The following is a 21,882-nucleotide window of genomic DNA, read 5'->3' on the forward strand; positions in this document are numbered from 1 at the left end:
CCCCTATCCAGCTATTTGTCTGATGATGCCCAACTTGTACCCAGTTCAATCCAGCTTTCTCTGGAACACTTTTCTGTGGTTGTCACAACCCTTCACAGGACAGCGCATCATCCGGAGAGGGCTCTGGGCTCTCTGTGATCAGCCCCACCCATCATGTTCCCAGACCCCTATATCTGCTTTCTGGCCCTGTAGCCTTGCCTTTTTCTGCATCCAAAGGAGCTGGCCCCCAAGGCGCTTCCTGCTGCTTGCTCCTTCTGTCTGCCGTAAAGCCTGTCTCTCTGGTGACTCACTCAGGCTGTACCTGTTTTCCTGAGTTTGAGATGTTTTCTGGGACCTGGCATATGCTGTACCAACCCCAGGATTGCTGGAGGGCTGGGATGCTGTGGTGTTCAATGTGACCTGTGACGTAAGGGTCTCTGAGAACACGTTTTCCTTTCTTTTGGACATGTTCCTGCAGCAGCGGTGTGGGCTGCGTGAGTTTCCATGGAGAAAGCTCCTGCCTGTGCTCTGCAGTGACAGCACCACAGCACCCACCCGCATGGTCCGAGGGTCTTGCTTGCTCCACATCTTCCTCGGAACCCAGCAGTGACTGCTCACGACTAGTTTCTTGGCCAGGGGGATGGCTCAATCTGTTTTCATGGCAGACATCACAGACACACACACACACACACACACACACACACACACACACACACACACACACAGTGATTATCCCCTGTTTCCATGCTCAGTATTGCTAATCAGTTGTGTCAGGTTTTCCAGCTACCCCACTTCAGACAAATTCTACCCAATGACTAAACTGGCAAATGCAACAAACCCCTTCTGGGTGGAGCCTTTAATGAGCTCATAGGTTTCCCAGGACCCCAGGTGAGCCAGCGGTGGATGGCACTTGCAGGCTGGCAGGAGGGCTGATGTATGTCATCTTCTCGCAGGTACCCCGAGGCCGCCAGGATGGTCTGCCTGCCCACGTCACATCCCTGGCCCAGCGTGCCTACTGGGCACTGCTGAGCCAGAGAAGAGACCAGAGCATTGTGGCACTGGGCCGGAGCGGGGCTGGGAAGACCACCTGCTGTGAGCAGGTGCTGGAGCACCTGGTGGGCATGGCAGGCAGCGTGGATGGCAGGGTGTCAGGTATGGAGGTTTTCAGGTGACAGGCAGATGGGAATAGGGAGGGAAGAGTTCGGGGGTCCTGGGCGGCTCATGAGGGAGTGTCCTGGGTGGCTCCTCTTTGCTTCTGTTCAGCTGCCATTCACTGAGCACAGATAGGCGAGGGCCCTGTGTTAGCTGCTGACCCAGGAAGCTGCTGCCCCGCTGTACACCTCTGCCAGGATAACGATGCCCTTCACTTATAACACTGGTGGCCATTACAGCCATCACAGCTGGGACAATTAGAAGCAGAAGTTCAGCTGCCACCTGTTGGGAGCCATCCTGCCAGACAAATTGTCAGTACCTCGGGAGTGTGTGTCCTTGAGCGGGGCACTAGGCTGTGTGCTTCATACAGAGGATCTGAGAAGCAAAGACGCAAGTGTCTGGAGGGGTGTAGTGGGCCTTAACGACCCAACAAGGGCAGCAGTCACAGCCATCAGTGTGGGCACCTCCAAGGACCCTGTGCCAGGTCTTCTAAGCACAAGGACTCTGTGATTTTGAACAGGACTGGGAGGTAGTTATTATTATTTGAATTTTATAAATAAGGGCATTAAGAATCAGAGAGGTCAACTAGCTTGTCCAAGGCCACGGAACAAGCTGGCCAGAGAGCTGAGATTGGAAGCCACCTGGGGTGAGGGTTCTTAATGTCCCCATGGAGCCATTATAGGCATTTCTTACCTCATCATGCCCCAGGCATGAAAGATCAGTGCCTTAGCTAATCCCTCCCCACCCCCCTCCACTTAGCCACACAGAATTTATTTAGAAAGTGCACACACGAGCTTGTGTGAGTGTGTGTGTGTGTGTGTGTGTGTGAGTGTGTGTGTGTGAGTGTGTGTGTGTGTGAGTGTGTGTGTGTGTGTGTGAGTGTGTGTGTGTGCGCGTGCACGCCTGTGTACTCTACAGGGAAACAGTAGCATTTTCACTTCCTCCCGGAGTGGTGTCTTCTCACCCTGGGACCATTGCCCCCGGGACCACACGGTGCTACACCCTGATGCCAGTGCCCGGGCGGCCACCACTGCAGCCTACAGGTGCTTTCCTATCACCATGGATTGTTAGGTCAGTCAGTGTTTTAGGACTACGCCAGGGACTCACCGTTACCACCTCCAGCCTCCAATGATGGGCTACCTGAGGCATAAACAAGAACGCCTTCCCGGGCAGAGCCCCCTTGGGCCTCCCTTAGGTACTCTGCCTGCTGCCCCCTCTGTGGTTGCTCTAGCACTTAGCTTCTGGGCTGGGGATGAGGGTGGGGCTGCCCCAGACTCTCTCACAGATGGTTTCTGCTGTGTGTGTGAAGGTGGGAGACAGGACAGTCTGTATCCAGGTGCCTGGTACAGCATGCAGGGCACTGTGGGAACTCAGAATAGCCATGCCAGGGCATTGTGGGTATTCAGAATACCCATAGGACGGTTCCAGGTGCTTGGCATAGCATGCAGGGCATTGTGGGAACTCAGAATACCGATGTGGAGATTCCAGGACTCTCAGGATCTCTGCTGGCCCTCAGGTGTTAATGAAGAGTTAGGAGGACCCCAGGCACCACACCCTTGTCACAGAGGTTGTCTCTGTCCTACCCATGATTCTGGGACTTGAAGAGGCACAAGTGACACCTCCCCTCTGTCTCCCAACAGTGGAGAAGCTCCAGGCTGCCTTCACTGTCCTGCGGGCCTTTGGCTCTGTGTCCACTGGCCACAGCCACAGGGCCACCCGCTTTGCCATGGTGATGAGCTTGGACTTCAGTGCCACAGGCCGCATCACTGCTGCTCAGCTCCAGGTGAGGCTCAGGGACGGACAAGGGCTCCTTAAGGTGTGGGGCCTGCACCCACTCTCCAGTCAGTACCCTGGGATGTCTGAATGCGTGCAGCTCCTCAGGGACAAGGGTTCCACGAGGCTCGGCACCCCAGAATGTTGAAAGCAGCTAGCATGGTGTGGCTCTGGGTTAGGGGTGCGATGCAGCACAAACAGAATCCAGGTGCTAGTCGACACGCATGTTGAAATGTAACAGATCCATACAGAAGCCTGTCGCTGTGTGCCGGACATGCAGCCTATCCTCCTCTCCAACATTCCAGCTGAACAGAAAATAAAACTGAGCATTAGTGGGGATGGCCACACAGTGTCTTGTGACAGCCCACCTCAGAGAGAGCTGGCTCTTCAGCACCACTGGGTGCAGGGTGGCAGGCTTTGAAAAGGACGGCTCTCTTGCCTTTCGTGGAAGCTGGAGGACCCTGTAGCTTGTCTGATTGCCTGTTGGGTTCTGAACCTGGGGCGAGGTCATCCCTGTGATGAGGCCTCAGGGAGTTTGGAGGTGGGGCACTCTGGTGGGGCTTTTGGGGACCAAGTGTTGGGGACCTGGCCTCACACTGTTTGTCTTGCCCTCACAGACAATGCTTCTGGAGAGCAGGCATGTGGCCTGGCAGCCACAAGGGGAAGGCAACTTTGAAGTTTTCTCTCAGCTGCTCGCTGGGTTGGATATGGATCTTAGGTGAGTACCTGGGCCAGCTGAGGCAGCGGGATGAAGAGGGCCCAGTGTGAAGCTCCAGCTAGAGCTGAGAGGCTGGGTTTCAGGTGCTGAGGACCCTAGTTGCCTGGGCTCTGCATAAGGGCTAGGGATGTTGCTCACATTTTGAGATTGAAATCCCAGTCCCTTTCTCGGGAGCACTGTGTGAGGTCGGAGCGTGGGGGAGTTATGGAGAGAGGCCCTGGTACAAACAGTGATGGAGGACAGGTACACCGTGGTGTGTCCTGGGGCAGCTGGGGTGTGACCCTGCAGGGGGACCCTCCTGCTCTCTGCTTCTGGCATGGACAGACCCTCACTTCCAATCCTCTCTTCCAGGACGGAGCTGAACCTGCACCAGATGGCAGAGAGCAGTGCCTTTGGCATGGGCGTGTGGCCCCAGGTAAGTGATCGACCTCTCGGGTGCATCCCAGTCTCAGGGCCAGGCTGGGAGGTGATGGAGGGTCCTTTTGTTCTGGCTCTGCAGTTGGCAATGGTGGTCATGTGGGAGATGCAGGAGCTGCCTTCATAGAGTCTGGGCTGACTGAGGAAGTGAGACTTGTCTCTGAACAGAGAGGGGTGTGGTGGGTGAGGCCTGAAGCAAGTGGGTCCCTCCAACTCTGGACAAGATGACAACATCGGTGTCATCTTGCATCAAACCTTCCTCTCCGGTGCTTTCTGAACCTCCTTTGCCCTCATTCAGCTGTGATGACACTGGGTTAAAGGTCAGGACTCTGGCACTGTAGTAGGAAGTCAGGCAAGGGAATAAATGTGGCCGTGAGAGAAGAACATGGAGGAGGAAGTGAGACTGTGGGCTTCAGAAGGTGATTGGAAGAGGTGCTTGACCTCAGTGAGGGCAGGTTTCATAGCCAGGGACACGGGGCCAGGCTGACATTGGGTTCTAAAGAATGAGAATGAGTATGAATATGAGGTAGAGAGGAGTCAAACCAGATCAAGGTACAAGGGCTAGTCCCTCTCTGAGCACAGATGCAAAAACTTCTCAATAATATACTTGCAAATTAAATCCAAGAGCGCATTAAAAAGATCGTTCATCAAAAGACGTTGGCTGCATTCCAGGGGTGCAGGGATGGTTCAGTGTATGCAAATCAATAAATACAATACGTTGTGGAAATGGAATCAGGGCGCATGTCACAAACCTTTCAAGAGATGCAGAGAGGGCTGTTGACAAAATCCAATGTCCTTTATGACAAAATTCCTGAGAAGCCTAGGAGTAGAAGTTGTCTCAGCAACATGAACGCTGTGGGAGAACCCAAAGCTTCCCACGGACGTGAGGAACAAGTCAGGAGTCCCCGAAGCTTCTCACGGACGTGAGGAACAAGCCAGGCATCCACGCTGCTCTCCTACTCAGCAGCTGTGGGGTCTGCGCCAGGACAGAAGGACGAGAAGCCGACAATAAACAGGGAAAGAAGGGGTCACAGTCTCATTAGTGGCAGATGACCTGATTCTGTGACCCTCAGGACTCCACCAGGAGTCTCAGAGTTTGCAGATACCCTCAGTAGAGTGGCAGAACACAAACAGCATACACAAGGCAGCAGCCCTCCTCTGCGCCAGTGACAGATGTCAGGGAAAGAAATCAAGGAGCCAATCCCATTCACAATGACCACAGAAAATATCTTGCAATAAACACAACCCAGCAATCCAAAGCCCCAGGCAGCGAGAACCTTAAGACTCGAAGGAAAGAAACTAAAGGAGACACTAGAAGATGAAAAGACCGCCCACAGGCACTGCAGGATCAGTGCTCTAAGTGGCTGTTCTACCAAGGTCACCTGCAAATTCAACATCCCCACCCAGGTTCCAATGCCATCCCTCATGGATGTAGAAAAACAGCCTTGAAACTCACAGAGAAGCAGAAGGGACCCGGGGCAGCCAAAGCAATTCTGAGAAAAAGCGAGACTGTGGGAGGTGTCACCATGCGCCATTTCTGGTTAACCTGCGGAGACAGAGCAGTGAAAGCACCACAGGACAGACGTGGACAGACGTGTTGATCAGTGGGATGAAACTGAGGACCCAGAAACAAGATGGTGTACCCACAACAACAATACCCCCTGGGAAGAGACAAACATCTTCAGCAAATGGTGCAGAATGAAGCTCTCTCCTCACCCCGCAAAAACCGACTTCAGATGAACCAGACCCCAGTCTGAGGCTCCACTCTCTGGAGTTGCTAGGGGAGAACTTCCGTCGCCCAGGGAACAATGCCAACTCTGACGAAGGAAGCACTGTGGAAAAAAAAAAAAAACCTTCTGTACAACAAAGGACACAACAGGAAAAGGTGACCCACAGAACACCAGAGGCTGGCAGAGGATTATCTAGAATGTGCATCTAGGGTACACAAAGAACTCCAAAAATAACGAAGCAACAAGAAACCAAAACACCCATTGACAGTGAACTAATCAAGTGAGCAAAAGCTTCTCAAATGACAACACATAACCAGCCCCAGTCAGATGGATGTCATTAAGGAAACATGACAACCGCTGACAAGGATGCAGGCCAAGGGGCCCCTCATGTGCCATGAGGTAGTGTGAATGAATCCAGTCACCAGGGAAGCCGGCGGGGAGGCTCCTCAGGAAACTAAGGTCCATGTGACCCAGAGGTGCAGCTGGGTGCTGACACAAATGTCCCTGAGTCAACTTACCACAGGGATGCTGGCACCCCAACATCCAGCCTCATTACAGCAGTAATTTCTGGAACCAGCCTGGGTGTCCACCAACACAGAGGTGGACAAAGAGAATGTGGGATTTGTAGTGGCATTGCCCGCAGCTGTGAAGGGGAAGGGAGCTCCGGCGCCTGAGGAAAATGAATGTGATGGGAGACTCGGGTTAAGTGAATTGAGATGGTTTTGGAAAGCTGAGCCGTGTGGTCCCTGCACTTGTGGTTCCTGGGTTTTCAAGAGATAGATACAGTCGTAGATGTGCAAATGATGTGGATGGAAAATGGGAAACAGAGGAGCTTAAGGGGCCGGGGAGGAAGGGCCCACGGGGTGAAGCAGTATCTCTTTTGTGGCTATGGTCCTGCGGGTGGATGGCAGCCCCTGCCTGAGATTTGCTGTCCATGCCCCCATCTCCAGAGGTCAGCTGTGAGCAGTGGAAAAGCCAGAGAGGAGCAAGCCAGAGCTTTCAATTGGTCACCATTCTGAGCTGTGCTTCTATTTTATTATCCATTGTTGTCCGCCTCATTTCCTCCCTGGTGGATATGCAGGAGAGCAAGTGGGCCGTCTTGTCCATAGCTCTGAGGGTCTGAAGTGTGACCCTGTGGGTGAGGCAGCCTGAGAAGGGAAGTGGCTCTTGTGATTTCTAGCCTAAGCAAGCTGCTGAACACATGGACACAGCATACGCATCACAATTGCTGTAGACATGCACGTATGCATGCACATACATACACACACCACAAACAGACATACACAGACATGCACATATACATACCACAGACATATACATACATACTACATACATGCCACATGTGCTATGGACATGCACATACACTCGTACCACAGGCACACACACATGACACACACACATATACCACATGCATTCCACACATGCTATAAACAAGCACAGACATACGCCATAGACATGCTACACATGATACAGACATGCACACATACACACATGTCATAGACATGCCACACACTATAGACATGCACATATGGATATACATGCATCCCACATACCACACATGCCTCTAGCCCGCTAAGCCTTCCTGTAACCACTGTGCCCTGATTGAGCGCCACACTTAGATGACACTGCATGCTTGCCGTAGTGTGAATGAACCTGAAATGTTGGAGACTTTAACCCCTAAAGTCTTCGGTGTCTGGAATGGGAACTTTGGGAGGTGTTCAGGAATCAATAATGCCCTGAGGGTTGGTTCCCATGATGGTGTTGGTGGCCTGAGCCAGCCAGCTTTCTCTGTCTCACTACGTGCCAGCTCTGCCAGCTCAGGGTGCAGCCGAGGCCCCTCCAAATGCAGTGCTGTGCTTGGGATTTCCCAGACAGCCATCCCAGGAAGGCATGCATTAGACTATCTTAAACATTTTAAAATTGCTGCAAATGAAGAGCAACCCTTTGAATCCAACTTCTTTTGATTCAGCATTGGGTTTGGAAGCCACACACACATACACTCACACACACACACACACACACACACACACACACGTGAATATGATTGGCTTGTCCTTTTTCTTTGCCATGTAGAACTCCTTTCCTGGGCTTGGGATTCACCACTTTCTGCTCAGCTCCATCCCTAGTACCCAGCTTGCTCAGGGTGACATATCCATTCATCTGATTTATTTCTGGTTTCACGGTTTTTACTCAAGAGCAGATCCGTCAGGGCGCTGTGCAGTTGCTTAAAGAACAGTGGGCTCTCTGCCATCGTCCCGAGCCTCATCACATTTGACAGGAAGACACCTCCTTGATAACACACGTTCTCTGTTTCCAAAGCGACCCAGGCTGTGAGGACAGAGGAGTGAGGCTTTCTGGGAGTCTCCCCTCCCTCTCACAACAGCAAAGTGCTGGGTGATAGGTTCTATCTATTATTCAAAACCAGGTGCTCCTTGCTGACATCAGGAGTCAGAGCAATCCCACATCCTGTCCTCTGCGTGTCCTTTCCCTGCTACTTTGAAATCTCATGAATAACCAGGCTCTTGTTGTGGGAATCCTCCCTTCCCTGTGTGCTGTGGAGGAGCAGCTGCGGTTGCTAGGCTGAGTCCCTGGTTGCTAGGGACTTTGTGGTTCTGTGGTGGCCCAGAAATACGACGGAGCGCTGGGACATGCTTTTGCTGTTAATTGAAACACTTCCAAGGCGAATCTCTCAATGTCACCACCTGCTTTGATGTCGCTCCAATTGACCAAGGATCCTTGTGTGTCTCTCAGTTACTCGCTGTGGCTGGAGCAGAAAAGAAACGGCCTGGGCAGGACTCAGGAAGCCTCTGGTCTTATGTCTGCAGTTAATTGGCTGTGCGACCTTTGGCATCTGTCGTGCCCTCTCTGGGCATGGGACTCAACAAAATTCAAGGACTCGTCAGCTCTAACAGACTGCTCTGCCTCGTATCCCCCAAATTCTTTACTTGGATCAGGTGCAAATTGGCGCCTCATTACGTGCTATGGCGGGTTACCGACAAAAAGATTCCTATTCCCGCCTCACTTTCTCTTTACCTCCCAGGCTTCTGAATTGTGTGTCCTTGGCCAGATGGCTCACGCACAGGACTACTTTTAGATTAATTTTAATATTCAGTCAAATATAATTAGAACTATAAATCTGACAAAAAGAGAAAAAAAGACACTTGACGATCAATAACCCATAGACATCTCACTGGGCCAGTCTTTGCTGCTTCAAATTCTCTGCCAACTTCTCTTCCTCCCACAGGGGGTGGAAAGCAAACACTACTCCAGCTTCTGAGGTGTATCTTGGGGTTTGGTGGCAAAAGGTGGTGTTCTGAAAGGAATCTGTGTCCACTTGGCTTGCCATGGGCTCTTGATTGATTGGTGATGTCTGCTGCGGGTCCAAAAATGGAGTGGGATCGGGTCTCAGTACTTAATGGTCTCAGCTAGAAATTTAGCTCCTTAGAATTGTGTCTGTGGCCTTCATGACTGACCACGACTGCCTCAGGCCTTGTCTCTCTTCCATCTTTGCCTCACTCACCTCCACTAAAAACCACTTCTGGGTCCTCACTGCCAGCCACCTGCTGTCCTTGTCACCCTCATGCACCCATTCATTCGGTCCATTCCCCACATCTGCCTTTCACGTTCCCACTCCGATTTCTGCTCGTCCTCTGTGATCTCCCGTGTGCCTTCTCGGGTCTGGGGTCCACCATGCAGTCCATTTCCCACGCCCCATTGCTTTTATGTCTGCTCACTTCTGCCTTGGGGAGCTCCGGGCACCGGGCTCGAGCTCAGGCTGGAGCTCAGGCTCCTTTATCTTGGCATCCAGACCAGAGCTCAGTGCAAATCGGAGCCTCGATAAATCCTTCCAAAAAGAGTAAAACCTACCCTGCACCCCAAACTGGACACCAATGACATTTACAATCTTCCCAGAAGTCTGAGTGTGTCTGCCAAACCCAGCCCGGCTTAACCATGGGTAATTTACTGCGGTTGTAAACCAACCGTGCGCTCCACATACTGACCTCAGCTCTGAGCTGTGACTTCCAGTCCCTCCACCGTGACAGCCTTTTCTTCTCTCCCCTTCCCCTAGCCTGAAGACAAGCAGAAGGCGGGGGCTGCATTTTCCCAGCTCCAGGGTGCCATGGAGCTGCTGGGCATCTCGGAAGATGAGCAACGAGCCATTTGGCGGGTGCTGGCAGCCATCTACCACCTGGGTGCAGCAGGGGCATGCAAAGGTATGTCAGTCCCTCCTGCCAGCTGTTGTCTGATGTGGCGCCTCTCTCAGAAAGGTGGGGACAGACTCTACCTGTCACCACTCCTGTCTCAGAGCTCCCCAGTGATTTTTCCAGCCAGTGGTGTCCATGAGAACTTGTCATTTCTGCTGTCTGTCACAGCAGTCACCAGGCACATAGGCCACAGAGCACTTGAAATGTAGCCCATAGCTATGGAATTGAATTTAGAATTGTATGTAAGTGTGTGTGTGTGTGTGTGTGTGTCTACGTGTGTGAGAGTATTGTATGTGTTTGTGTGCATGTGTGTGTGCATATGTAATATGTGTGTGGTATGTGTGTATATATCTGGTGTATGTATATGTTTATGTGCATGTATGTATGTGCATGGGCGTGTTGTATGTGAATGGTGTGTGTGGTGTATGTGCATGCATATGTGTGTGCATGTCTGTGTGGTCTATGAGTATGTCTGTGCATGTGTGTGTATGTGTGTGGGCGTGCATGTGTGTATGGGTGTGGTGTGTATTTGGGTGTGCAGCGTGTGCATACATATGTGTATGGGTGTGGTGTGTATATGGGTGTGCATGTGTGTATGAGCATGCATATGTGTGTGCATGTCTGTGTGGTCTATGAGTATGTGTATGCATGTATGTGTATGTGTGTGGGCGTGCATGTGTGTATGGGTGTGGTGTGTATATGGGTGTGCATGCGTGTGCATACATATGTGTATGTGTGGTGTGTATATGGGTGTGCATGTGTGTATGTGTGGTGTGTGTATGGGTGTGCATGTGTGTGCATACATATGTGTATGTGTGGTGTGTGTATGGGTGTGCATGTGTGTGTGCACATGTGTATGTGTGTGGTATGTGGAATGTGGTATGTGGTGTGTATGTGTGTTGGAGGACAGAGGAAGCCTTAGAACTTCTTCCTCAGGTTCTGTCTACCTTGGGTTTTCAGACAGAGTCTCTCACTTGCCTGGAGCTGCCCAGTCACAGCAGACTGGCTGCTGTGTCCCAAAGATGTCCCTGTTCCTGCATTCTAGCTCTGGGTTAGCGACAGGCCGCCATGCCTGACTTGTACACATGAGTGCTGGGAATGGACTCACGCTTGTGCAGCGGGGACTTTGCACACCATATCATCTCCCTGGCCCTGGTTGTACGTAATTTTAATGACTAAATTGCCAGTGGCTTTTGCTGTCCAGAGAAGCCTTAGGCTCTGAGTTGAGATTGCCCGGGCCATAGACGAGTGTCCCCATCACACAGGCTGGGTTCCACCACTCATCCCCATGGTCTGTGATTGACAGCTTCCTGGTTGTGCCTCATCATCAGTGTCTCTGTGGCTTTGGCATCTTGGGCCTTTCCTCTTCAGCCCTTCCCTGCCCTACGGATGCCCTGGTGCCACTGCCCTCGTTGGGAGCTCTTTACAGCAGGCATTTGCCCATTTACACATCTGTGTGTGGACTGTTGCAGTGGTTTCTTGTCTCTCACTGCTGTGGCACTATGACAAATGTCCACATCTTGATGACATAAAGGAGTCCAGCCTCTCCTCTGTCAGTGCTGACTGCCAGGTATCTGGAGCAGGCTATGTGCATACCTGTGAAGGCTCATGGGAGCACCTCCCTCTCCAGTCTTTGTCTCTGGCCTTTTTCCTATAGCATTGTTATCTTACCCTGTTTCTGCCATCACCTGCACTTCCTTCTGGGTTCTCATCTCCTTTTCTGTGACTTCTAAGAACACCGGTCTTTGGGTGTCCATGGTTGGTCTTGTCTTGAGTGCAGCCAAAGTAGGGGGGCCATGCCCAAGAGTTAGAAAGAAGGAAGCGACTAGAGCTGCTCATGTGACCAACTCTCAGCTCTGATAGGCTAGGAGTCCTTGACTGGCAGATCCAGGCTGCACACAGTGGGCGGGGCTGTCTGGAGGAGGCTTCCTGCCTTCCAGAACAGGTTCAGCAGAACGAGGAGGGGGTGGGTGAGGGGGAAGAGGGTGAGGAGGAAAAGGAGGAGAAGGCAGAGGATCAGTCCAGCAGACAGCTGGCTCTACCTTCCCTGTCTACTGGGTCTGCTCTTTGCCTCCAACTGGGCTAGACTGCAGTCACCTGCCATGGCGAAGAGGGGCTCTACTCGACCCCCTCTCCTCTTGGGTTAGTGGGCATCCCCTTGGATGTACAGTCAGACGCTCCCTCGCGTGGACATGCTCAGGATGATAAGAGAGAAATCCATGTCTATAAATACTTTATTAACTCATGGTTATGGCAGTAATTTCCTCCACCCCCCCACCCTCTACATTATTTTACGGAGAGCTCGTGTCAGTCTGCCCAGAAGCCCTGCCCCATGATTTACTGTATTTTCCTGCTCTGGAGGATTTCATAATGGGTTGTTCTAGAATCAGCTATTAAAAATCCACAGTCGTGTGTAAACGCCTCTGCCTTGTGTCACAACAGATCGCTCTGAAATATATTAGGCTCATTTTCATTAATCAGGGACCCTGCCTGAGCCTCCTCAGCCTGCTTTGGAAGCCTTGAAACCAGCATGCTTTGGGGAGGAAGGTGTGGGGTCTCGTGTCTGGATGGGGGCTTTGCGAAGTGACAGTGTGCTGACATGCGCACCCGTGCTTCCAGAAGCCTCGAGAACACTTGCATACGTGTTCTGACTGCAACGGAGAGGCTGCTGGGGAGGGCTGCCTCAGTTTCCTTGCTGAGGCCATGAGGAGGCTCGGATGGGCACCTGAACTTGGATCCCTGGCACCCACATAAGCTGGGCACGGTGGCTGTCATTTGTATCCCTGATGGGCTTTCTGACCAGATAGTCTAGCTTGCACACTGGTTTCCAGGATCAGTGAGGGGCTCTGTCTCGAAGAACAAGAAGGAGAGAGACAGGGAGAACGCCTAATGCTGATATCTGCCTTCTGTATGCACAGCACACAGGTGCACAGACACACAAACTTGTACACGTGACAGTAGACTGATGAGGGCCTGCACTAAGTGCACATAGTGGTTACACCAGGAGCAACAGAATGTTAATACAAGAGTTGGCACCCACGTGGGGCCCGTACACACCCACTCCTGTCTGCCTATGTTCTCTGCGTGAGGAAATGGGAGCCTCTCATCAGGTGTCACACGGCAGCTACACCCTTGGGTTCCTGTCATTCCTAAGATGAACAGTCACAGGCTGTGTGAAATCTCTGCAGTTTAGGGACAACACGGGGAGTGAGGTGGCAAAGATTGTCCCAGTGGCATCTCACAGGTAAAGCCAAGCCCTGCAGGTCGTGTGGATCTCCTGTGACCCGTGACTCAGCCACAACCTGGGTAGGTCCTCGCCTTCTCTCCGACCTCCCTTGGTGGCCAGCAGCTGGGCCTCAGGCCATCTGCTCCTCCCCACCGGCTGACCCATCACAGTGACACTGTTAGGGAGTGCACAGACGCCATGTGCCACAAACGTCTGCAGAGCTGGGACTCTCTTGTCTTTGTGAGCTCTTTGGTCTCCATTCTGTCCTGTGGCACTGACGCTAGGTGTGCTCCATGGGGTGCAGCTGTGAAATGCCTCCCATGAGTGACTATGCATGGTGTCACTCCACTTAAAGGTACTGGCGAGTGACAGGCTCAGATTCCCTCTGCAGTGCTCGTCTGTGTAAGACAGTGGTCAAAGCACAGGCCCTGAGACCCAGCTGAATCCAGCGTTCCTGTATATGCATGCTGTACCTCTGTGAGGGCTAGCCTCAGACTCTGGGGCTTCATCATGTGTTATTACATCCTAAGAGTTGGGGCATTTGTAAAATCAAAGGGCTCACTCCCCTCGGGGTCCCTGACGTGAGGTTCCCCATGTGGCTGTTTTCTACATGTGGCTGATAGAAGCTATGCAGGTCAAGCTGTCCTGGGCTGAGTGGAGAGCTCCATTCTGCTCATGGTGTCAGGTCTCTCCATGTAGGGAGCTTGGGCTTCATGGGGTCTCAAGGCTCCAGGACCCCAAGTACATGTTTGTCAGGACAGTACTGGAAACTGTCACTTTTCTGAGCTGTGGTACTTTGTCCTGTTCCATTGGTTAAAAGCTTCAAGGGCCAAAGGAGGCAGACTCCACCCCCAGAGATGAGAGCGCTAGCTTCCCTAATAGTGTCCCTGGATATCAGGGTTGTGTATCATATGCTGTGCTTGTCACTGAGCTGGCTGTGTGACTCACTGGGCCCTGCTGGTTTCTCAGGTGTAGTGTAAGAATCAGCTCTGTAACTGATTCTGATGGCTTCAGGGATGTCCTACCACACACTGCCCAGCTCCTTCTGAGGGGACAGAGACTGACCAGGGTCTTCTCGTGTCTCCCAAGGACACTTCTGAAAGGGGTAATCTATTTGCTCTTAGAACACGCACTGGTGTCCATTTCTCCATATTGGGGCCTCTGGTTGCATGGGCCTAAAAGCCATGGCAGTGCTCTTTGAACAAACTCATCCCGGAATCTGGCCACTCCTTCGCTCCATCTAAGGCTGGTGTGGGTGGGTGGCTTTGTCTCTTGGTTTTCAGAGATGACTTGGCAGACAGAGAAGGGGTCACCTTGGCTCCAGATACCAAGGCTCAGAGATATTCTGTGGTTCCAAAGTCCAACAGCATCCTGCAGTGTTGAGCTCAGGGACTGTCTCTAAAGTTTCTTTGAGGCTGCCTGGTCATGCTCATCCCAAGGTGGGTACTCAGAGCACCACACTTTCATAGGGGCCCTTCCTTGGTTCCATCCAATCCTCTGATGTCCCTACAGCACTCTGCTGTAGAGGTTGAGCTGAGCAGAATGGGGGGGGGGACAATTCCAAGCTGAGACGGTGGGTGCTCCCAGGGCCAGGCTGATCTTTCCAACTGAGACAATTCTCTGTCCTTGGGGACTCAATGTTCTCATCTCTAAAATGTGACGGTAATGTCCATTTCAATACACTTGCAGGACTGACTCCCTTTAATTTGACCATTTATAGCCCCCCCCGGTTTCCTTAATGCATATGTGAATATTATCAGCCAGAAGTTCTACCTGGTGAGCGAGGGTGGGCCTATCTTCACTCTTCCCCATTCCCTGTAGCTCTCCACAGAAAGTGGAGCCACAAGTCACTGTGCCTGCTGACCCTCGCTGCTGGACAAAGAGGACCACAGCAAATAGAATCCGGTCTGGCAGCCGGAATGAGGGCAGCTCATGTCTCTGGCTTATATGGCTTGGCCTCTCTTCCCCATGAAGGCCAGAAGCATGCTTCATTTATTTGCCTTCACTAAATTCAGCAGCCTGCTTAGCATTGACCCGTCACCTAAGGGACGATGCAGTCGGACCATATATAAGGGGCTGGTGATGGGAGGGAAGTGAGCAAAGGCCACAGTCAACTCCTGCCACCTTGTAAAGATGCTGGGTGCTGAATGAATGGGGCTGTAATTTGGAGGCCCAAGGGGCTCACTATGCAGTGTCACTAACAACAAGGGCCCAGCACCCCACCCTTTTGGATACTAATGGAGCCAGTCCACGTGTAGCTGGAGAAGGTGGGCGGATGCACTCTAGGCTGGGAGCTCCTGAGCACAGAGCAAGTACGGGCACAAGGCAGTGTCTTCCTTGCTCTGTCCAGGGCGCCCCTCTCTGATGTTTCATGGCTGTGGTTCTGTCTACACCAAGTGTCTCTGAACAACAGAAACACTCCGAAAGGATTCAGTACCAGCCAGTAAAGCTGCTTCACACCCCGCTTCTGGCTGCACCCACGACCCGGTGGATGACCCGAGCTGTGCCTTTTCCTCCCCTAAGTGGCTTCTGGTCTTGGTGCTGTCACAGTCACATGATGAAACTGCAAGTCCCCTTTCCCTTCTTCTCCCCCTCACTCCTCCTTTCTCTTACAGTTTTTTTTTTGGTTTAGTTATATTATGTGTGTGAGTGTTTTGCCTGCATGTATGTCTGTATAACATTCACGCCTGGTGCCTGGGGGCGGGGGCAGGAGAGGGTTCAGTTGCTCTAGAACTGGAGTTATAGAAGGTTGTGATCCATCACATGGATGCTGGGAACTAAACCTAAGTTCTCTACAAGAGCAACAGTGCCCTTACTCACTGAGCCATCTCTTCAGCCCCCCAGCCCCCAACCCTTCTGTGTCTACAGCAGACCCCCAGCTGCCCTGGGACTCCGCCTTCACTTTTCCAGACCACATAGATTGCCTACAGAAAGTGCGGTGATGCTGGGTACAGGAGAAGAGTTCCAGGCAGGCAGCAGCCTCGGGTGGGCCCACAGGGTCCTGCAGGCAGCTGAACCTATGAGACAGACGCAGGGAGAGTGAGCCGTAACGTGCAGGATCTGCACATCTGATTCTTTCTTCTATCTCCACGTGAGGCCTGGGGTCTGAGTTCCCACCTAAATCTCGGTCCCGATGGTAGATGAACAGCCGTGGACTGTCACATGACTGGGTACCGTGGACATTCCATCAATCAGTCCTGAGACCCGGCCCCTCCCCGTGTCCCTTCTTCCCACGTGCTTCTCAAGGCCAAGTCTGTGCCTGTCTGCCCTGCCCCAGCTGGTAGCTTGGCTTCTGTCCCAGCAGCTGTGCAGCAGGCCTATTCTGGGCCACAGGCAAGGATTTATTCTGCATTTTCTGAGCATATTGAATTCATTCATTAAGCAGGGATGGCTGCTCTGGGATGGAAACAATTAGAAGTTTCTGAAAAATGAACTCCCTGAAGTGGCTGGGGCTGGAAGTCAGAGCTCCGGCAGCTCCTGGCCTTGGGGGTGAGTGTGGAAGCTGCAGCGAGGGGCCTCTGGGGTCCAGCAGGCCATGATGTCCCTTAGTGGTCACCGGGTGCTCCATAGCCACAGGAGGGGGTGTTGAGGATACGTGGTGAAGATGATGGTGGTGCTGTCATGGTGATGCTGATGACAGAGGTGGTTATGAGAAGGGTAATGGTGATGATGGTGGTGACTAAGTAGCTCCCAAGGTATTTGTGGAGTGACCCATGTGACCAGCTGTTGCAAAGAGCATGTGGCTGCTGAAAGGGTTCTGGACTGGGCCCAGTTAGATCCAAGTCCCTCCTGGTGTTTTCTTTTCTAGCAGAGTGGCCTCAGGCGAGTCCCTCACAGATTCGCTTTTGGTCCCTTGGTGTTGTTGGTCCTGCTGTCACTTTGTGCGGCACTTTCTGGCTGAGGACTCCCTGAGCTTTCTGCTCCACAACTGTGTCCTCTGTGTAGGGACACTGCTAGCTGGCTTTACATCCAGTGTCTAACTTTACTCTTAAATGACCCAATGGGAAAGCAACCAGCCCATTTCACAGATAAAAAGACCAAGACCCAGAAAGAGGATATCTCTTACTTGAGAAATCACAATGACAACAAAACCGTCTTTCGACCTCTGGCCTCTGGCTCTTCCCAGTCTCCCAGCACCACGAAGAGTTCCTGACAACCACTCCCCACTGAAGTCTTGATTATGCTATTATTCGAGAGATCTCCCTAAGGTCTATTCCTCTCCCCTTGTGAAATCTCAGTGCACAGGGCACACTGTAGCTTCTGAGAGCCCTTCACCAAAGCCTGCTGTGTCTGTAGGTTACCCCACCTGAAGTGTCCACAGGATACCATCACGGCCCACTCCCCATCGCAGCCTTAGCCATGATGCCCATCCCTGCTGGTCAGGTGTAACTCAGCAGCAGTTTCTGGATGGTTTTGTCCAGATGTGCAAGCAGCAGAGCCTGGTGCTGATGCCAGCTTCCTTCAAAGCAGCAGGAGGAAGTCACGTGGGTGGGCAAAGTGTCAGGGTAGGAGCTCTGTGAAGCAGGAAGCTCTGTATGAATGAGGGACAGTGCTTCCCATGGTGCCCGTGACAGCATTTGCCTGGAATTTGGGTCAGAGACTCAGTTCCTGGATTGTTTCTTCTTAGGACATGTTCTTCCTGATTCACGAGGGTGGGTGGTTCTGGGGTGCAGATCTAGGGCACCCACAACCTTTCCAAGTCTTCACACTGCTCTCTTCTGACCGTTGCTGTCCTCATTTTGAGGAAATTGAAACTGAATATCTGGGAGTCAGCCTGACTTTTTAGGACATTGTGTGGTACCAAGAGGAAGAAACCTGGTCAATCATCCTCATCAACTTAGACCATGAAAACTGCTATGGGCAAGTTCAACAGAACCACCACATACGGGCTGCCCAATCATGCTTCAGCATTGCCAGGGCACAGAACCACCGCATACGGGCATTGCCAGGGCATAAATTTCATTTTCATTTGTGGCACCAAGTGGTAGAAATGGGATTTGAACCAGCTATTTTGTCCTTGGAGCTAACTCCTGTTCTACTTGCAGCAACCACAACCACAATTCTTTGAGCTTATCTCTTCTCTGCAGGTGGCCACAGTCTTCCCAGGCTTCCGAACTGTAAATCTCCGTGTGAGGCAGAGGGAGCCAGATGCTCTGGTGTTATAAATAAACCCCATAATGTTGAGTAATCAGGAACAACTCAGCTATTGTCGGAAGGAGAAATAACTCGGTTATTAATAAATGCAGGAGGTCACAGTAATTGATAGCAATTGAACCCACTGTGTGCAGGGACATAGCTATGCCATTGTACACTTGCATGCACGCTCGCTCCCTCCCTCCCTCTCTCCTTCCGCCCCCACTCTCCTCCTCCCCTCCCCGAGTCCTCAAACCTTGCCTCTGCAGGTAGATTTGAGTCATAGACTCTGCAGCTCCAGGATCTTCTCTTGCAACTTCCTTTTCTCCCTCTCACTCTCCCTTTATTCTCTGTTTAAGCTTTGCCTGCCGGGTGACTCTGGAGACAGAGTAATCATCGGGGCTCTTTCAGCAGAGCTAGAATTTCCCAGACCAGTGTCTGATGGGACACGGGAACTGCGGCAGGCTCTGTGGAGGTGTTCTAGGGTTAAACTGGGTTAAAAAGAATGTCCTCTGCTGGAGGCTCACAGAAACTGCTCTAAGGGCTCCGAGAAGTCCCGCAGCTGTGATACATACCAGGCTGTGACAAGGATATGATACAGGAATCATTTTCCTAGGTGTGTGTATACAGCTGCCTGTGATTTTGGAGGTCAAAGGTGACTTTGGCTGCCTTCCTCTATCTCTCTCCACCTTACTGTTTTTGAAACAATGTATCTTGGGCATTCCACTTTGGCTAGACTAACAGGCAAGGCCAGTAAGCCCCAGGCTTCCGTCCCCACCTCTCCAGTGTTGGGACTGCAGGCCTGTACTGCGACCCCTGGCTTTCCCCATGGGTTCTGGGGATCTGAACTCAGGTCCTCCCTTTACTGATGGGGCCGTTTCTGTCCCTTTTTCCTCGAGGTATGTTCGATGAACTTTGGGGAGACTGACACACAACTCTGAGACCACCTGCCCTATTCCACACCTCTGTTGTCACTGAGAATCACTGAGTCAGCCCTGCCTGGCCAGGTTGCTGTTGGCTTGAGACAGGTCTCAGTCAGACATGCGGGTAGCCTCTGGGGAATAAACAAGATGTCAGAGAAAGAAGGCAGCTTGCTGGGAGCTTGTCTTCCTCTCTGGACTCTTTCCTGGGCCACCTTCATTTGAAGGGAAGCCCACCTAGACATTGGTTTCTGTGGCCATAGCCAGTGGTCCCTCCCGAGCCTTGGCTGAAGATGCTGGGGTGAGAGTTCAAGGGCAAGGGTGCTTGTGTGATGTGAGGCTAGAAGGCCAGGAGGGGCTGTGCTAGAGATCCGGCGAGCAAGAGGCAGCGCTGCCTGTCAATTCTCACCAGACACCCAAGAAATGGCTGGCGATCCGTACACACTGGGAGTGACCTCTGTTCTCAGAGGATATTCCAGCTACAGCTTCTGGACCCCTAGAAGGTAATGAGAAGAGCGTCAGTCCACAGCAGGAGAGGCCCACCCTGCTCCCTGGCAGAACTGGTTTCCATCTCTCTCTTTGATGGTCCCTCTCTGCCCCTCTGCCCAGCTCCCTTTGGTTTTATCTTCACATTGATGTTGTCACACTGTTCTGATGGTTCATACGGCTGGCCTCTCGGGGCAGAGGAGCACTCTCGTCCGTCAAGTCTTGGGAAGGGAGGCAAGGGCGGCGTGAACAGGACTTTCCATCGTCCGTGCAGCTCATCCACTCCTGGACTCATTCCTCACCGGGCGGGCGACTTATCCCAAGGCCAAGGCAGAAGCCTGGTGACAGCAGTGAGCTCTCAGTTCTCTACTCCCCCATGGATGGCAGAAGTGCCAAACAGCTTCTCCACAGGGGCCTGGCAGGCTCCAGGCCACTTCCTGTAACACCCTGGACAGTAAGCTTGAGCGTGTCGTGCATATTTGTCTTTCCATCTGCGCATTCTTTCGGAGGAGAAACTCTATCTATAGACGGGGCCCAGACAGAGTCCCTGGCACGTACCCTGTACTCAAATCTCAACGATTATCATTACTGTTAACTGGTAGCCTTGTGGAGGAAGGGATCAAACTCAGAAAGCCTTGCTCCTCCAGATGCTGGGAATCCCCCCATTCCGTGTCATCCCCCACTGCAACCTCAGTGGTGACCTTTTGAGGAGCACAACAGTGTCCCTGGCTTTGGAGGAGTTAGTAACAGACACTGGGCTAACACAGGACCTTCTCTCAGTAGAGAAGTAACCTTAGTCAACAGAGGGTGCCCAGCGGGGACACTGATGCTAGCTAGCAGTCTCCTTGGTAGTAGCCATTTCTGGAAGCAGTCAGCAGACCTGCAGGGGGTGCCCTGCCCTGCAGGAACCTGGAAAAGAGCGCCCCCTGGAGTTTATAGGTGAAGCTTCAGTGACAGTGAGCAGGGCACTCCTGTGGGGCTCCACCTGTCCTTGTGCCCTTCTAAAAGGATCTTGGGGGCTCTTCTGATCTTTCATGGATCGTAATAACTATGAGGCCGCCTGAGTAGTGGCTACTACTGAGAAAGGCAGTGGTGGAAATTGGAAACTGAGGCTGTTTCTTCCTGGTAATCTCACCCAGTCTGTCTCTCTTCCCCTCAAGTGGCACCCCTGAGCTCTTGTTACTCCTGGGATGGGCTGCGGCCACTGTCCCTGTCTGATTAAAGATGAGGAGTCAATTTTTAGTTAAGCTCCTATGCTACTGACCAAGTTCCCTTCAGACCACTTTGACTTCACTAACTGGAGACCCTTCAACAGACCCTGGAAATGTGCCTGTAGGCCAGGAGGACCCACAGAGCCCAGAAGACAACCTCAGAACCCCTAACTCCTCCCAGAAACCTCACCCCACCCATCAGCTCCCTGAGGCTAGACAAATCACTGTAGGTGTGATGGGGGCAGGGACTCCAGAGCAGATGTGCGTGGTGAAAGAAGGAAGCCTCTTCTGGGGTAATGGGCTGTCCAACTTCTCTCTCATGCCTGCTCAGCTCCCTTTTTAACAAAGAGAGAGCTGGCTGGCTTCAGCCTGGGAGACAATGGATCTAATTAGAATCTAATGGCCTGCTGGCACCTGCGTATTTCTGCTTTCTGTTGTGACAGGTGACAATGATTCTCACTAAACACAGAACTAACGTTTCCTTTCACAATGTGTTTGTCTAAGAGAAATAGATGATGAGGTCCCATCAGGGACTGTGGATCTGGGGGTCCTAGGGACGTGCTGAGTTTCCTAAAGGTGACATTTGAAGGATGGGCTTTGGCGAGCGACAGCAGGTTCTGCTTCTCAGTGGCTGTCTATTGTCTGTTGATTTTCTGAGTCATTTTTCACATCTTTAAGTGACAATGACCACCCACCTCCATGGCAGCGGTGAAGGAAGGAGGCTGAGGCTCAGACCAGCCTGGGTTGGGTAGTGAGACCTTGTCTCAAAGAAACAATGCACAGAAATGCACGAATGGTCATAGTGCTAGAATGCTCTGAAAATTTATTAGTGATGGCAAACAGGATGGGCTAACACATACCAAGATGGGGACATCATATAGACTCCCAAGTTCCAAATGAGGGGAGTGAAAAATACAGCATGTTAAATAAGA

General features: G+C 52.1%; 1 protein-coding gene across 2 annotated transcripts in view; it reads left to right on the forward strand.

The window, feature by feature from the left end:
- The window catches only part of Myo18b (myosin XVIIIB), a 213,481-nt gene that overhangs the window by 24,045 nt on the left and 167,554 nt on the right, over positions 1-21,882 (forward strand). For both annotated transcript variants that reach the window (XM_041649253.1, XM_041649254.1), the window contains exons 8-12: positions 933-1,131; positions 2,772-2,914; positions 3,522-3,622; positions 3,974-4,037; positions 9,839-9,983. In XM_041649253.1, the coding sequence (XP_041505187.1) occupies positions 933-1,131; positions 2,772-2,914; positions 3,522-3,622; positions 3,974-4,037; positions 9,839-9,983 (652 nt within the window). The remainder of the gene's footprint in view (positions 1-932; positions 1,132-2,771; positions 2,915-3,521; positions 3,623-3,973; positions 4,038-9,838; positions 9,984-21,882) is intronic.

The sequence above is a fragment of the Microtus oregoni genome, unplaced genomic scaffold (genome assembly GCF_018167655.1).
Source record: "Microtus oregoni isolate MIOR12 unplaced genomic scaffold, Mior012 000003F_ref0000135, whole genome shotgun sequence".
NCBI classification, from domain to species: domain Eukaryota; kingdom Metazoa; phylum Chordata; class Mammalia; order Rodentia; family Cricetidae; genus Microtus; species Microtus oregoni.